This window comes from Pan paniscus, chromosome 10 (assembly GCF_029289425.2).
Source record: "Pan paniscus chromosome 10, NHGRI_mPanPan1-v2.0_pri, whole genome shotgun sequence".
In the NCBI taxonomy this organism is placed as follows: domain Eukaryota; kingdom Metazoa; phylum Chordata; class Mammalia; order Primates; family Hominidae; genus Pan; species Pan paniscus.
Window position 1 is genome coordinate 121,996,785 of NC_073259.2, and position 17,499 is coordinate 122,014,283.

Here is a 17,499-nt window from a genome sequence, read left to right on the forward strand (position 1 = left end):
AGCAGGTGCTGATGGACTGCTTTATGTGTGCAGGTAATTCACCTTCGTTTCCATAGAGCCATTTAGGCCACTGGTCCCCAACCCCGGCTGGACATTAGGATCCCCTGGGAAGCTTTTGGCAAAACACCGATGTCTAGACCCCACCGTTGAAAAATGGAATCCAACTCTCTGGGGGTGCAGCCTGGGGAAAGGTGTATTTTAGCCATCGCCAGGTGGCTGGAATGTGTGGCTAAGGTGGAAAACCAGCACCTTAAACCAAAGGGGTGGCCTGGATGGAGGAAATTTCAAGCAGATCATGGGTAGGGCTGGGTTTTAGCCACTGGGGCCCCTGCCCCTCTTGCACGTTGTGGATGGGGACAGGGAAGCCTGCCTGCCCTTTCTCCATCTGCCTCGGAGAGGGGGAAGCCTGGCTGTTTTGACTTTTTTCCTGCACAGTGCTCTGGGGAGCCACATCTGAGATTAAGGGAGATAAATCAAAAGCAGCCAAAAGATGACCTTTGAAAGATCACTGTGCCGGCCTGCAACGGAACCATCCAGGACCCAAAGGACATCTTCCCTGAGACTCGGGCAGGCTCCCCGCCCACACGCCAGTCCCCTGGACTAAACCTGAAGTTCTCACCTGAAGAGCTCTCGGATCTCCCGGCTGTGGGCCTGGAAGGGGATGTTCCGCACCAGGATCTTGGAGGTGGTCTGCTTTCTGGGAACTTGTTTCTTCCGAGCCGATGTCACGGCTGGCCTGGAGTGGTTGGGGGAGAGGGTCCAAGTTATTCGTGGCTTCAGCAGCTCCTGCCCAACATTGACTCCACTACGCCTCCATCAGAATATTCAGGTGATGGATTCAAGGAGTGTGCGTGGGGTGCGGGACCAACGTGAAAGGAGAGAAAGGCCGTCTCCCACCAGGTGATAGGACCCAAAACAGCTGCAGACGTCAGGGGGACACATCCGTGCTTGGGTGGCTGCTGCCCTTCATTTGAGAGACTCCGGGGCCACCAGGGACTTAAGGAGCCCCGCTAAGGGTGGGGCTGGTTTCTCACCAAACCCAATCTCCATTGTGTCTTTCTCTCCAGTTGCAAAGAAAGACCCTGGTTGGTTTCCAAAGGTCTTGTGACACTTCATCAATAACCCGAGGAGGAACATGCGGGGGCCTAACCATGCAGATGGACCAGGTGGCGAGCAAGGACACTCTCAGCCCAGGTTCAAGGCCATCCCCAATGCAGTGCTACCTGGCCTGTCCCCCTGCTCTCTCAGGGAAACCTCCCACTCCACTAAAACAGGGTAGGGAAGTGAGCAAGGCTGGGAGTTAACAAGCTGGGTGTGAATGCCAAATCCGACACTTAGGATCTCTGCGATCTTGGGCAAGTAACATGGCCGCTCTGGGCCTCCATTTCCTCCACTGTAGAATGGGTGTAATGATAGGCCCACCTAATTTGATTGTTTGAAGATTTAATAAGCAGACTCAGCACTGGACCCAGAATGTGGTAAACATTCAATAAACAGCAGCTGTTATGATAATGACCATGTTAGGACTTACCTCCTTCAGGCCTGCTCCACGTCACCTCCTCACAGGCCTTCCCTGTCTCCATTAAAATGGCAGCCCCCTCACCCACAGCCCCCAGCTTCATTTCTCTTCCTGGCACTGATCCCTGTGCTAGTACATTATACATTTAATCATGTTTCTTTTCTTTTTTTTTGTCTTGTCATTCTGGGGCTATGCTGTCTCATATGGCAGCCACCAGCCACATGTGGCTAGTTGAATCTAAATTAAAATGAAGCAAAACTAGGCTGGGCATGGTGGCTTATACCTGTAATCCCAACACTTTGGGAGGCTTAGGTGGATCACCTGAGGTCAGGAGTTCAAGACCAGCCTGGCCAACATAGTGAAACCCTGTCTCTACTGAAAATACAAAAATTAGCCAGGTGTGGTGGCAGGCGCCTGTAATCCCAGTTACTTGGGAGGCTGAGGCACGAGAATTGCTTGAACCCAGGAGGCGGAGGTTGCAGTGAGCTAAGATCACACCACTGCAGTCCAGCCTGGGTGACAGGGTGAGACTCCGTCTCAAAAAAATAGAAGCAGCAAAACTACAAATTCACTTCCTCGGTTGCTGGGGTATCAGGCTCCAAGATGGTGCCCAATGATTCCTGGCTCTTGGTGTTCATGCCCTGGGTAATCCCTTCCCATGCTGTATCAGGGCAGGTCTGGGTGACGAGCAGCATACAGCAGAGGGATGGTGTGTGAATTCTAAGACTAGGTTGTAGAAGACATTGTGGCCTCCTTCTTCCCCATTCTTGGATCACTCACTCCAGAGAGACCCGCTGCCATGCCATGGGGACACTCAAGCGGTCCCAGAAAGAGATCCCCGAGGTGAGGAACTGAGGCCCCCTGCCAGCAGCCATGTGAGTGTATCATCTTAATGACAGATCTACCAGCCCCAGCTGAGCCTTCAGATGACTGCTGCCCTAGCCGACATCCTGACTGTAACCTCATGAGAGACCCTGAGCCAGAATTCCCAGCTAAGCTGCTCCTGAATTCCTGACCCATGAAACTATGAGATAATGTTTTCCTTTTCAGCCTTTAAGTTCTGGGATACTTTGTGATGCAGCAATAGATAGCTAAAACAGTTGCACTTGCCACATCTCAAGAGCTAAATAGCCATGTGTGGCAATTGGCTACCATCTTGGACAGAAGAGATGTGGAACATTTCCATTGCTGCAGAAGCTTCTATGGAACAGCACTGCCCTAGGGTGTAAACTCCCAAGGAAACACCATCCCCAGTGCCTAGAAGGAGGATGTGGTACACAGTGGGCTTGCTGTAATTTTTTCTTGAGTAAAACAATGGTTCCATGAACACTGGCTAGGAAGTGAGACCTTGCAAGGCTGAATTCAGGCTGGCTCTCTGGAGATAGGGTACTGGAAAGAAACCGCTGGCTCAGTGCTCATGGGCACTGCAAGTGCTGGATGCTTAACACACAACCTCTAGTTAGCACGTTTCACTTCAGAGGCAAAGTCACCCATGCAAGGTCACAGAGCTCCTGAATTAGAAACTACAGGTGTGGGGCTCAAAGCCTGAGCTCCTTCTGTTATACTGGCAGCTCAGGAACCCCCACTAGACTTCTGAGGGCCTCTGTACCAAGCCATCTTCCCTCCAAGGATGCTTAACATAGCACAGACCACAATGGGTGAAAAACACCAGAGCTGGCCCAAGCTGGACTCACAGGAAGCATTAACAAGAAAGAAAGAAGGAAAAAGAAAGGTCAATTCGCTGGAAGCTAATTTGCCGGATGACCACAACAAATTACCAACTTGTTGAGAACTACTGAATAAATATCTGAAACCAGCTCTAGGGCTGTGAGAGGCATTCATTTTATCACCCGAGGCAAGTAGATGATAATGACAATAATGGCTTACACTGGGCACCTGTTATGTGCCGGACACTGTTGGAGGCACGTCGGGTGTAATAGTTCATTTAGATATACAAGCAGGTAGAAATGGAGGTGCAAAGATAAATCTCCAAACAATCCCCCTACTTCAGTATACTGGTAATTGGGCAAATTGGTCTGCCTCCATCTCTAACACCTACGGAATCTCTTTCCCATTAACTGGAGGCCATCGTAGGCACTGCCATTCAGCTCTAAGAAAGCACGTCCCATAAAGCTGAATGTCTAGGTTTTACAGCTTCTTCTGGTTCATCCACAGCACCAGCAACCTCCAGCTCTTCCTTGGTTTATTTATCCCAAGATGAGTGTTGTTTGCCTGTTTCTCCTGCACTTGTTCCTTTTCTTATTAAAAAAAAAAAGAAAAAAAAACACCCCTGTGCATTAAACATTCACCCAAAGGACTAACACTGTTGTAGTTCACTGGGAAAACCAGGGTCGGAGTTGGTAAATGCCAACATAATTAGGCATCTTAATTAGGAAGAGTCCTAAATGGTAAAGGGATAGGTGGAAAGGACATTGAAGGGTTGTGAGACAGCCTCCAGGGTGGCCGGCACCAAGCACAGGAAGCCCCAGCTCGTAGGAAAGGAAATGAGGACACTGAAGACTCACTTAGTGGCTCGTTCCGAGATCCTCACTTCCAGCTTGTGGCCGTCCACGACGTGACCCTAAGAGAGAAGACAACATGGCTCATCTCTCTGTCCCGAGAAATACTCACCCGAATCCTTGCCCTTCACCAGAGCAGAGCCCTGGCTCGCAGATGGGAGCCTGATTGTTCCCCGGGGAGCGGGGCTAGCTGGTCTAGAGGACAGAGGATGGTTTTTCCCTGAAATGGCTCACACCGTGCCCAGGCAGCAGCTGGTGGTCAGAGACTCAGCCCTTGGACGCTCTCTTAAGCCACAGGTAGGCCTTGACCTAGATGTCATTCAAGGGACACGGAATTTTCCATTGTTTATAAGCATGTTCAGGCAAAGTAAAGCCCTTAGGTCTGGCTTGCAGAGAGAGTTGGGTTTAGTTTGTATGTTCCTGAAAAATATTCTAAATCCTAGTGGAGTTGCATCTAAAGCTAGGTTCTAACATTGGTCCCTCAAGGCAGAACTGGTGTATTAGCAAAATTACCCTTGAAAATCCCTTAAATCTCCCATAAAATACAGCACACAGAGCTTCATAGGAACAATTCTTGGAGGCAATATTCACATATGCATGCACACAATGATGTCCAGAACATAACACAGTACACGTGCAAAGTGAAATTTCATAGAATCTTATATCGCGTGAAAGAGAAACACGGACCACTGAACCTGCAGAGCCAATTTTAAGTTAAATGAGTACACAGCCCCTGACCAGGAAGGGCCTAGGATGTGGGGCATTATGAAGGGAACAGAGGATACCTTCTCAAGCTACTAACACCTACTGCATCTGCTTCACTTTAGCTGAAGGCCATCCTAGGCACCATGCATCAGGATGCATCACCTAATGCAAAGCCACAGAGCTTCTGGATTAGAACTTAGGCTGAGCATGGTGGCTCACGCCTGTAATCCCAGCACTTTGGGAGGCTAAGGCGGGCGGATCACGGGGTCAGGAGATCGAGACCATCCTGGCTAATACGGTGAAACCCCGTCTCTACTAAAAATACGAAAAATTAGCCGGGCTTGGTGGCGGGCGCCTGTAGTCCCAGCTACTCTGGAAGCTGAGGCAGGAGAATGGCGTGAACCTGGGAGGCGGAGCTTGCAGTGAGCCGAGATCGCGCCACTGCACTCCAGCCTGGGCAACAGAGTGAGACTCCGTCTCAAGAAAAAAGAAGAAGAACTTATAGGAGGTGCAAAATTTGCCCTTTGGGATGGTGCCAATCCCAGGCTGTTTTGCTCTCCACAGCCCTAACTCCCCTCCTGCTAGAGAGTATCAATCTGTCCTTGTACTTAGGATCCAGCAGGAAGGCATATCTCCCTTCTCTGTCTGAATAGGATGTTGAGTCTCTGTCCAAACAGCTTTCGGTTCAGCCCTGTTCTCCCCACCTTCTCCCCCACTGGCCAAGCCTGGATGACTCAAGGGTCTCCTACCTGCCCCCTGCCCCCTGCCCCCAGCCATCGTCCCCTCTCCACACCAGCAGCTGCAGAGGCTGGAGTAGAAGCCAGTGTGCTCACAGCCCCCTAATGGTCTCCCACTGCCTTTAGGCTGAGCAGTAAAATGGCCTAGAAGATCCTGCCCTGCACACCTCTCTCCTCATCCTGCACCCTGAACCGCCACCCCACGCCGCCCCTGCCACAGTGGCCTCTTAGCTTTTCAAACGTTACTAAGCTCATTCCCACCTTATGGCCCCTGCCTCAGACCCTCTGCACATGGTCCCTCCTCCCCAACTACCTCCCTCCCAGATCTCCGTGCAGCTGACTTCTGGCCAAGTAGGTGTGGCCTCAACTGTCACCTCCTTAGAGAGGCCTTCCCTGACCACACAGCCTAAGTGCCCCACCTCCACCCCCAACTCGCAGCTTTGTCTTCATGACCTGGTCCTGCATGTTTATTCAGAGGTCCATGGCCTGTCTACCCCACCAGAAAGAGGGGCCCACGTGAGCAACCTCTCCCAGGCCTACCACCACCCCTGGCTCACGTCAGGCCCTTGATAATAGTGCTATGGATCGAATGAATGAACTATGGTGACCGTGGAGTGTTGGGAAAGGTTCTTAATTTTTTCTTGGGCCACAGTCCCATAGAGATCTGGGAAAAGCAATGGGCCCGGTCAAGTGTAGACTTCACACATATTCTCACTCAATTTCAGAGGGCTGACGGGACCTCCCACTACCTGCCAAGTGCCTCCGTGGCCCTCAGCTGAGAATCTTCACTTTACCTGGAGCTGCTTGAGAGCTTTCTGGGCTTGCTCCGGCTTCCTGTATTCCACAAATCCAAACCCCATGGAAAGGAGCGCTCCTAAGAGAGAGAGAGGTGGAAATCACACCAGTCGGTGAAGCGGAAGCACAAGGCCAAGTGCAAGGGCTGTGACGGGCCCCCAGACCTGCGCTGTATTTCCTCTTCTTTTCATACCCCCTTCATTCCCCCTCAAAATCTCAGCACCTGGCTTGCTGTTTATCATTAGTCATCTTGACGAATCAGCCAACGCAGTTAACATGGCTGCCACCTGAGGCCCATTTGACTATTAATTAACAGATGACTGACATGATAATTAACTTCATAATAGGATTCTGCTTTGGGAGGGAGACTGACCTAAGAGAGATGACCATCGTAAAGGCAAGTGGCAAAACCTCTACCTGGGCAGTCCTCTGCCTCCACATGTAATGCCTAAAATGAATATGTGCGTGAGAGTCAAACGCACCAAAGGCTTGCTCTTCACAAATATTTCTCACCAGCCAATCACATTCAGTTTCCTGGGTTTCAGATATAAAGTTTGGATCATGTGGGCGACTGCATTATTCAAACTTCTCTGATTCCTTACTTCTAGGTTGCAAGTAGCAAGAGTTCAGATAGCAAAGAATACTGCAAAAATTTCATCAGAAACTTCCGCTTCCTCACTATGTGTAACTGGGGAGGGAGGAGTGTTTTTATAGGGCACTAAAAAACATTAAGATCCCTAATTACATCTTGCCCTCTTGACATTAGATTTGATGTCCCCCCACCTTCCACCCACACCCCAGCATCTCATACATATTTGTTAGGTTTCTTCTTTATTGTGAATTCAAAGAAGATTCCCTTCAGTCTGATGGGTTCAAATGAGGCTCAAGGCTCTCTACCTTTGGCTCACTTTGCAGGTCCTATCTTTACCTTTACTGTGCTGTTTGTGAGACCTATGCTCCTGCCTTTCCATTGACAGCAGGTGTTACAAAATAAGAGCCAACTGCATTAAGGAATTCCATTAATTGCCCATACATGGCTCAGACAGAACTGACAGCCAGTGCCACCCCATGGTGACTTTAAATGTTCGTTCTGCAAGCAGATACTGCTCCAAAGCTCTCTTTTGGAGGCTCGAGGCTGCAGGTGGTGGGCTGGCATGTCTGTGCACCTGTGAGATTTTAAAAGTGCAGTGACTGTGTGAAAGGCAACTGTGAGAAGGTCAAGTTCATCTCTGAGTTACTGACACTATGCAGATCCACTCTCCGCCACCATCCTCTATGGGAAACTGACCTCTATAGACAGCTCTACCTGGGCTCCCCAGATTCCTTGCTTCCTGTTGGGATCAGCCAGCAAGAGGCTCTGATCTGGCATTGTGGGGTGGGGGGATGGAGGAGAGAGAGGCTGGAGTACTGGATCCTTCCACATGTCCCCACCCGCCTCCTTGCTTTGGGTGGCTCTGCAGTGGCCACGTCCAATCCACGGCCACCACTCCTGCAGGTTATCTCGTGGCTCCAACTCTCAGCTGAGCTCTGGTCACACGTTTTCCTTTAATGCCCCTCCAGGCACGGCAGGCGGAAAGGCATTCTTCCTGTAGAGCCCACTTCCTGGACATCCCTGTGGGCTCCCTTAGCCCAGCCACACCTCGGCCCCTTCCTTACAGACATCTCTGCTCCAACCCCAGCTGAGAGTGCTTTCTGTTTCCTGCTGCAACCCTGACTGATACACTTTGTCTAGATTTTCCCCAGACTGTGACGGATGGGCCCCAGAGAACAGGGGTCTCAAATACAGGCCCTTGAAAAAGACAGTGTATGTTTTAAGAGCTGCTTATGACATGGAAAGATCAGATAACCACTTCTAAAACATGCTGACGAGTGCTCCCCAGGAGTACAAGGCTGGCCCCACAGAGCATCTGACTGGGCGCAGTGAGAGGCAGGGACAGCCACCTCCACCTGCTGGCCTGGGTGCACCTCTGTCAATCTGACCCCCATCCTGGACTTCAGCAATAACTTTTTTTTTTTTTTCCTGAAATCCTCAAAACTGGTCCTTCTCATAATTAACTTGGTACTTAGCTGCCTTTCCTTGCACCCAAAACTATATCTGAAGACCCTGGAGAACAGGGATGTTAAGGGGTGAACAGTGTCTTCCCAGACTCACATGTAGAAATCCTGACCCCCAGTATCTCAGATGTGACCTTATCTGAGACAAGCTCTTTACAGAGGTAACCAAGTTAAAATGAGGTCACAGGCCAGGCGCGGAAGCTCACGCTTGTAATATCAGCACTTTGGGAGGCCAAGGCAGGCAGATCACTTGAGGTCAGGAGTTCGAGACCAGCCTGACCAACATGGTGAAACCCCATCTCTACCAAGAATACAAAAATTAGCCAGGCGTGGTGACACACGCCTGTAATCCCAGCTACTGGGGAGGTTGAGGCACAAGAATCGTTTGAACCTAGGAGACAGAGGTTGCAGTGAGCTGAGATCACACCATTGCACTCCAGCCTGGGTGACAGAGTGAGACTCTGTCTCGAAAAATAAAAATAAATTAAATGCAGTCATTAGGGTGGGCCCTAAATCCAATATGATTGGATGACTGCTGTTCTTTTAAAAAAAGTGTGGGTGGATTTGAACATGGGATGGGCATATACAAGGAGGATGCCCTGTGAACATGGAGGAGGCCATCTATAAGCCCAGACAGGCCTAGAACAGACCTTCCCTCGCAGCCCCCAGAAAGAACCAAATCAACTGGCACCTTGATCTTAGACTTCTAGACTCCAAGGCTGTGAGACAACACATTTCTGTCATTTAAGCCACCCAGTCTGTGGCACTTTCTTATGGCAGCCCGGCAAACGAATACAAGGGATGTTCTGACTTCTGTGCTGTATGTCTGCTTAGAACCCTCCATGGCTCCCCAGTACTTCTGGGGAAAAGTCAAAACTCTTCTGTGTGTGTGGCATAAAAGCCACTTCATGGTTTGGAACTCGCCTACCTTTCTAGGCGTATCTCCTGCCTCTTCCTCAACGAATTCCCCAGGCTTGGCCACTGCAGTGTGAGTGGCCTCTGAACACCTTGTTCCCGCCGCCTGGCTGCTCTGCCCCCCACCCCTCCCAGCCTCGGGCTGATGTGGTGTCCCCTGTGCTGGACGCCTGTCCCTGCCATCCAACCCCTTGCTGCACTCTGCTGTAACCACCAGCACATTGGTCTCTCTAGCTAGACTGTGTGCATGCTGCGGGCAGGGCTGCGTCTCCCTCAGTCTTATATAACTAACACCGTGCCTGCTGCCTGGTGGGGCCTGGGGACTGTCTGAGGAGTAACTCAACAGCAGACATTCTGGCCACCCAGTACTTTGCATGCAGTAGGTGCTCAGGACACAGTTTGGGCTGACACATGTAGCATTCCTACAAATCCTGCCAAACCAAAGGGACTCAGGATAGGGCTGGCATGGCTGTGCGAAAGCAAGGACGTATCCCCTGCAGGAAGCCAGGGCTGGAGCCCAGCAGAGGCCAGGAGACTCAGAATAGCACCCAGGGCCGAATGGAGAGATGAGGGTGCTCTCTGCCTGTCCATGTACCCACTGGCATGGTTATTGACTCAGGAAAATCTGTGTGGTTAATGACTCGGTAGAACGTTCCAGAAGTTCTACAACTGGGTTATCTCCCTCAGAAGGGAAGAGGGAGAGTGCAAGACTGGTTGTTTCTTGCTATTTCCTAGGAAACTTCCAGAGCACAAAAGTGCTGGGAGGAGGCAGAGGTTCCTGATACCATCCAGGGTCCTCGCTATCTGCCCACAAATGTTACTGCTCTGAAACCACCCCTGACAGTTTGAGGTGGTGGAGGCTCTAGGTTCAGAAGGATCTGACCCAAGAGGCTGCTTCGACTGGAAAGGAGACTCCAGGGGAACAGAAAGAGGGGCTATTTCAAAGAGTCTGAGGCTGACCATGCTTCAGAAAAAAGAGAACCTTCAAAATGTGCAAGGGAGAACTCCCCCAACCCCTTGTCTGAAGCTGGAGCTTCTTTTGGAATCCACTCTTTCTGGCTGAATACTGAATACTTTCCGAATTTCATGCGGAATACCTGCTTTGTTCTTCTTCTTGGAGATGGAGCAGCTCTTCACTGTCCCCACTTTTGAAAACACCTGGATAAGAAAGTAACAAGTATCATCGGCAGCTCTAAACCACTATGCAGGCAAGGGCGCCTGTCAAACACTATACCCCCAAATTTGCCATATGGACACCTTGGGGTCCCAAAAACATTTTGAGGTGATGATGGATGACCTCCTTTAAGTAACCTGGGCAGTCCCTTAGAGTTCCCCATAAGAGCAGCTGGGCTTGTTTCTCGTTCCAGTTTTAGAAGAAGGAAGTAGGACACAGAACAGCGAGAGACTGACTGCAGATCATGCAATCGGGAAGCTGGGCCTAAGTTCCGAAGTATGGGGTCTACTGCCCCAGTCTGGACCTCTCTCACTGCCCCTGCACCAAATGCCAAAATAATTTTTACAAAAATTTTAAGTCATAGTCTATTCTATTTTCCCCTTTACTTTTTCTGTCTCCTTTGCTAGAATTTGAAACCCACCCAGAGCAAAATCCATGTTTACCTGGTTCCCGGCTATGTCTTCAGCACTACACACAGAGCCCAGGGAAAGGCAGGTACCCAATAAACATTCACTAAATGAGCAATGGGGAAGCCCAGGGGCTGGGGAGAAACTTGAGAAACAAATACTACGAGCAGCAGCTGCTTACTGACTCTTGTGTTTAAAGTGTCAGATGCTTTATTTGGAGTATCTCCTTCATCCAAATCATCAAAACAACTCCATGAGACGAGTCTATTAACATCCCCATGTTACAGATGAAGAAACTGAGGCACAGAAAGGCTGAAGGACTCACTCAGGGTCACATCATTAGCAAGGGGCAAAGCTGGGATCCAAGCCCAGGCAGACTGATCGCTACGCATGGCTCTCCACTCAGGGTGCTGAGACAGGAGCCCTGGGAACTACGGGCTCTTCCCCGCAGGGCCTCAAGTGGACTGTGTGACCTAAGGACAGTGAACTGGCCTCTCTGAAGCTCAGTCTCCAGCCATGTTGCATGAAGAGACTGAACTAGGTCATCTTGGCTATGACTTCCAGCTCCAGAATCCTTGAATTCAGAGGATGCTCTTGGGCTGCTGTTTGAGTGCATCTCCCAGGAAACAATGATCCCGGATAATGATGTTCCCATACCAGACCCGCACCAGAAAAAAAATAAAACTAACATTCAAATCTATCCGACATATTCAAATCTATCTACCTTTTGGATGCTACAAGCACATGCCGCCATTTAAAAGCAAAGCAAAACAAAAATGGAACCAGGAAATAGCCAAAGACAAGTCTAAGGGTGGGTTTCCAATTGCTGAAGAAGGTGAATCTTGGCTCCTTAAACGCTGCTGCTTTAGTCAGGTATCTCTGCTGTTGGGGCTGCTCTTCTACTAGGTAAGGGGACAGTCACATCACAGAGGCTGAGCCAGAGGGTGTCAGAGGGGCTCTGACCCTCTGCCTCTCTACCACATCCCAATGTTTGCCTCCATATCTTCTGCCCACCATGTTCCTACAACTGAGGTTCAGTGGACACTTTCTTCTCTCTTGACCCCATGATCGAATTTTAGGGTTCAGAGGGATTTTTAGAAATCAATCAGGTCAATTCTTATGGCCAGCTTCCTTACCAGAACAAGTTGATGGCGATCAGCCTGCTGTTATTCATTAAAACAAAACAAAAAACTGAAAAACCCACTGAGTGTTTATTCTGTGCCAAGCCCAGACTCTAGAAATAAACAGTCTCCTGAGGGAGGTGCCACAAATTGGGGACCTTGCAGACCCCACTCCTTTGGAACTGGAGGCCCCGTTGTTTCCTGATCGCTGGTCCAATTCCTTCTAGAAGCCCCCGGCCCTCACTCAGGGCAGCCCTCATTTGGCTTTTACTAACCTTCTATGTGGAGCTCCCTGTCCTTTCATCCCCTTCCCTTTTCCCATAAATGCAAAAATCTCACCCCATCCAGGGATTCCAGGGTCAAGCCCAGACCCTCACTCACTGATGTGGCTTCTCCATTATTCCCAGCGGGCGAGAGGATTGTGCTGACATTTACTTTTGGGTATTTACATCATAGAAACAACTACTGCCTTCATATTACACGGTCTCCCGAGAGATTCTGGTATGCCTCCAAAGCGTATGTGGTAGCCCCTATCAGGGCCCCCGGCCAGCCTTGCTACTGCTCTAGTCTTCTGTTGAGTCATCTACTGGACACCCCAGGGGAAAGGGTCAAGTAGGTGGTGCTGGTTATTGCTCCCAAGTGCATATTAACACGCATCATGTTTCAGGGCAGAATAAATGCAGTGGCCGTATCAGTAGACTGGGGTTTCCCATCCCACGCCCCTCCCTCCTGGGCTGAGAAACCACTCACTTCCTTCAGCTTCTCTTCTGTTGTGTCAAAATTGAGATTCTTAATAAACAGAGTACATCCTGGGAGGCTCTCTTCTTCTTCTTCCTCTTCCTCCTCCTCCTCCTCTTCCATCTTTGCTGAAGAGTTGTCTGCTCCTTCCTCTGTTGGATTTTCATCTTCTGGGGTTTCGCCATCAGGCACTGAACCCCCATCAAAACAAAAACAAAAACAAAAACATCAAATCCATGAAATAATGTCAAACCCACCAGAGCCCTGGGGCCAACTGCAAAAAGCCCACTAGGTAAAGGGGTTCTGCCTCTGCAGGCAGTGGCAGGAAGGGGCACCATGATCCCCAACTTGTGCTGAGCTTCAGCAACTCTTGAGACAGAGAGAAAGTCCTGCCCCTGCTGTGTTGTAAAGAGAAAGGAATACAAAACACAGCCCCCAAACGGAGCCTTAAACAGGACCAGCTCACACTAATTTGAACTTCGAAATAAATTACCATGTGAACTGTTTTACTGAACCGTGAGCCTAAGCAAAACGTTATTTTTCCTCAAAAAAACAAAAAAAACAAAACAAACAAACAAAAAACCCAGCACTTAGTGAACTTTCAAACTAAAATGCAACTTAAAACTTTTAAAAAATTACAGAATGGGAACAAAACTTAGGAAGAGTCTAAATACCCCCTTGAACCTAAAGAATGTTACATACCATCGAAATCCCTCATATGCATTACTTCAGGAAGCATATACACAAAAGGTGTGGTTTTGTCTATACATATTAAATTCAGAGTTATGCATCACAGGGAAAAACGGAAAATACTCTATGTTCACAAACAAGAGACTAGGTAAGGTAGAGTACCACCAAAAGCTGGAAAAATATGTCGTCATTAAAAATGTCGTTTCCGAAGAACGTTTAATGACACACAACAAAGCTCATCATATAAAAGTTAGAGAAAAATTAAGATATTAAAAAAGTATATACTGTAATTTTAGAAAATGTTCAATGTAATCCAAACCATGATCTAAGCTAGGTGCGGTGGCTCATGCCTGTAATCCCAGCACTCTGGGAGGCGGAGGCAGGTGGATTACTTGAGGTCAGGAGTTCAAGACTAGCCTGGCCAATGTGGTGAAACCCTGTCTCCACTAAAAACACAAAAATTAGCCGGGCATGGTGGTGGGCACCTATGATCCCAGCTACTTGGGAGGCTGAGGCACAAGAATTGCTCGAACCTGGGAGGCAGAGGTTGCAGTGAGCTGAGATCATGCCACTGCACTCCAGCCTGGGTGACAGAGTGAGACTCCATCTCAAAAATAAAACAAAACAAACAACAACAACAACAAAAAAACCATGATCTGCACATTTATGAGAAAACATACATGTGCATATACACACACACACACACACACACACACACACACACACACACACAGTGATCACAGGAAGGAGATGCACAAAGTGCTCCTGGTTTATTTCTGGAGGATGGCACTAGGGATGGTCGTCATTTCAACCTGTCACTGCTAGCACTTTGTACCGCTTCCACTCTGAAGGAACAGCATTTTAGGGAGAGGAAGAGCAGATGTGAAGTTGTGAGTTAGCAAGGGATGTGTGTGTGTGTGTGTGTGTGGCTGCAGCTCAGGGAGTTGGGAACAGGGAGACTAGACCTGCTAGCCTGCAGTGGCGCTAAGCATGTAGATTTCATTCTCAGCTGCCAGAAGCCTCAGGAAGTTGGAAGAGGGCAGTGTCATGATCTTTTGAGAAATCTTAGAAGGAAATGTGTTCAATTCGTTTCAAGCTCCCCAATTTCCCTAAGTCACATGATTAGGACCTGGAGACAAATTCCTCCTCCAAAGACAAGGCTTCTGAAGCTATTCCCATATCCCCCAGGAAATCAAACTGTCTTAGCAACTCTTCAAAGCAGTTCTCAGGCTGTGCCTTCACACCCCTCACCCTCAATGTTTCTAAGCAGATGACCAGTGACCTCCCCTAAGAGTTAAACCCTGCACCCCAGCCTGGCAGAAGCACCTGGAGGTCCCACGGGCGGGTACGCTGGAGCTGATGGAGACAGCCTGCTTCTTCTACTCACACCTTCACTTGCATAGTTCAAACTTCTTTGTGATGTAAGGGGGCTTCTTGGGGTTCAGCTGCATCCCACATACTCTCACCGCCAAGCACAAAAGATGCCTCTGTCTGTCCTGCCCTTTCTGATGCAAGCCTAATGCTTTCAAGTCCTAATTAAGCTTCGACCACTTTGTCATAAAACAACCCTTTTAAGCCCTTACAGAAACAGCTACCGTGATAATGCTGTCTCTTTAACATCAGTTGAACACACTGCCTTCCTCCCTCGGGTAAGCCCAGAATCGAGACTCAGATACCAGCACAAAAAGAAGAAATCTACACAAAGGCTCCTCCGCCAACCAAGAAACTAACACAATTTACCCAACAAGAGAGACTCCATGGTGTGGCCCTTTGTACTTAAAACCCAACTTTCAAACAAAGCTGGAGGAAAAAGTACCACTAATGGTGAGAACGAAAGCTATGCAAGGCAGCTAAGACTTCAGGTCCTGGACCAGAACTTCAATGCAGATGAAAACCATGACCTTCAGCAGTGAATGATATTTCCACCCAGCTGGCCCTCCTTGGCATTTGACATCTTGGAGATTAAAGGAGAAAGGAAAGAACACTGATGAGATGCCCTGCCATGCACCAGGCATGTGGTTGGATACCCTGAGTACAGTCTCACTCATGACCACAGCAGCCACATCACAGAAAACAGGGGGCCCAAGGAGAGTTCTGGAGGCTGCCGCATCTGTACCCGAAATCTCAGGCACCTTCTGGTTGGTGAGACAGGTTCATGGAAGACTGGAAAAAAATTTTATAGAGAAAAGCATAGTGGGGATGACGGTGACCAGGAGGGCTCATGGCCGGTTTAAAGGACAGCCCCTTCTTGGCACTGGCCAATTGACGGAAAGGTCAACCTAGCATGGCCAGAATTCAGATCTATTAAGAGAAGTCGGAAATCCAGCGCTTTACAGAGGAAATCCCACGGTTTTTAAATCTTGGCAACTTAATGGCAAGTGACTTTTGAATTAGGCAGTAGTCAGCAAGTACACCAGCTCATTGAAGCCTCAGTGCTCTGCTCCCTGCATCTGGCCTGCCCCAGAGCACTGGCAAAGATGCCCTTCCCTCTTTCTGTCTCAAGGTCACAGAACCCAGCCAGTGCCCAGTGTGGCATTCCAGGAGTTCCCAGTCTCACAAGGGTAATAACCCGGGGAGCCCAGAACCCCTCAGCATGGCTGGAGTTGACTCCACCCTGCCTCCCTGGTCTATGAGCAGTGGCTGGTGTGCTGCAAAGGGCACCTTTAAATGCCCAGGCACCTGCCCAAGGGGGTGTGATGTTTGGGTTTGGTAACACAGCTAAGACCAGTAATGGACAGATCCCTTCCCTGGCAGATCAGCTGCCCTTAGCCCCAGCCCAGGAAGAACAAGAGGGAACTGTGAGGAAGGTGAAGACCTATTATCTGGGTGTGCAGTTGGCCTGGCATGGGGCTCACCTGGCATCTCCAACCTCCCATAAGTCAGCCTCTTACCCTCCCCTTCGGGAGGAACACCCAGCTTAAATGAAAGATGTGCTCAAAGGGGTCTCCTTTTCCTCCAGCAGCGCAGGCTCTGGCAGACCCCGGAGACGTCCGTTCTTTCCCTGAACCTTGAGTTCATAGCAACAACCGCCCTACACCTGAAACTTCACCCTGGATCCTAGAAGAACTAACAATTCAAGGGCATCATGGTCTTTAGAGATCTGCCGGAGAAGGGGGCCTGGAAAAGACGAGGAGGGCAGGCCCAGTCCCAGCCCTGCCACAACCTAGCTGCATGGCCCTGGGTGAGTGACTTCACTGCTGTCTCTGCACCCTTACCTATAAAATAGAGCTTATTAAAACCACCTCTCCCCTAATACCAAAAATACATACACAAACAAAAACCCCAAAGTCATGCTCATTTGTAGGAAAATTGGTAAACAGAACAGTGAGTGACTGTAAACTCAATTACCAAATTTTAAAAGGACAATAATGTAATAATTATGACGAAGAAAGAACGCAAAATCTACATTTGAAGTTTAAATGAATTGTAAATTAATGTGAGTATATTGTATAGGATGTATTGTATAGGTTGTTTCAAAACCCAGCAAAGTGCCGGTGTATAGAGACCACTGGCAAAGATAATGGCCCTTCCCCCTCTCTCCCACAAGGCCCCAGAACCCAGCTAGTCCCCAGCATGGCATTCCAGGAGTTCCCAAGTCTTATAAGGGCAACAACCTGGAGGGCCCAGCAGCCCTCAGCATGGCCTCCCAGGTCCATGAGCTGTGGCTGGTGTGCTTCGAAGGGGGAAGAGTTGTTATCTTTGCCAGCAGTCCTCATACACCTGCGCTTTGCTGGGCTGTTTAGAAATGCAAGTATCCACTATTTCCTCCACATGCCAGGCCATGGCTCTGTTACCCCTCACCTCACCTGGACAACTGAAGAGACTCCCTGCTGCTGTGCCCTCTGCCCCTCTCCCTGGCTCGCCACCTTCCCTGACTTCATCCCTCACCCTTTTCCCTTCTCTCCCGTCACCTCCGTTCCAAATGCACTGGTCTCTTTTCTGATGGCCGAGCCTGCCAAGCCCCCTTCCTACCACAGGGCCTTTGCACCTGCTGGCCTCTGCCTGTTCTGCTGGTCTGCTGCTTTCCTAGGCCTGGCTCCTTCTCACACAGCCTCCCCGCAGGGAGCTCATCCTGTCCACTCTAGTTAAAGCAGTCTCCAGCCTGGGCCCAACCACTCGCTGTT

At 49.5% G+C, this 17,499-nt stretch overlaps 1 protein-coding gene across 3 annotated transcripts in view; it reads right to left on the minus strand.

Annotated features, from left to right (window-relative positions):
- RBM19 (RNA binding motif protein 19) overlaps nt 1–17,499 on the minus strand; it is a 168,962-nt gene that overhangs the window by 116,915 nt on the left and 34,548 nt on the right. For all 3 annotated transcript variants that reach the window (XR_008620506.1, XM_034934590.3, XM_008957824.4), the window contains exons 17-21: nt 12,698–12,876; nt 10,343–10,403; nt 6,275–6,354; nt 4,045–4,100; nt 620–736 (exon numbers count right to left, since the gene is read on the minus strand). Coding sequence is in view for 2 of the 3 variants with exons in the window: in XM_034934590.3 (XP_034790481.1) it covers nt 620–736; nt 4,045–4,100; nt 6,275–6,354; nt 10,343–10,403; nt 12,698–12,876 (493 nt within the window). In the remaining variant the exon portion in view is untranslated. The remainder of the gene's footprint in view (nt 1–619; nt 737–4,044; nt 4,101–6,274; nt 6,355–10,342; nt 10,404–12,697; nt 12,877–17,499) is intronic.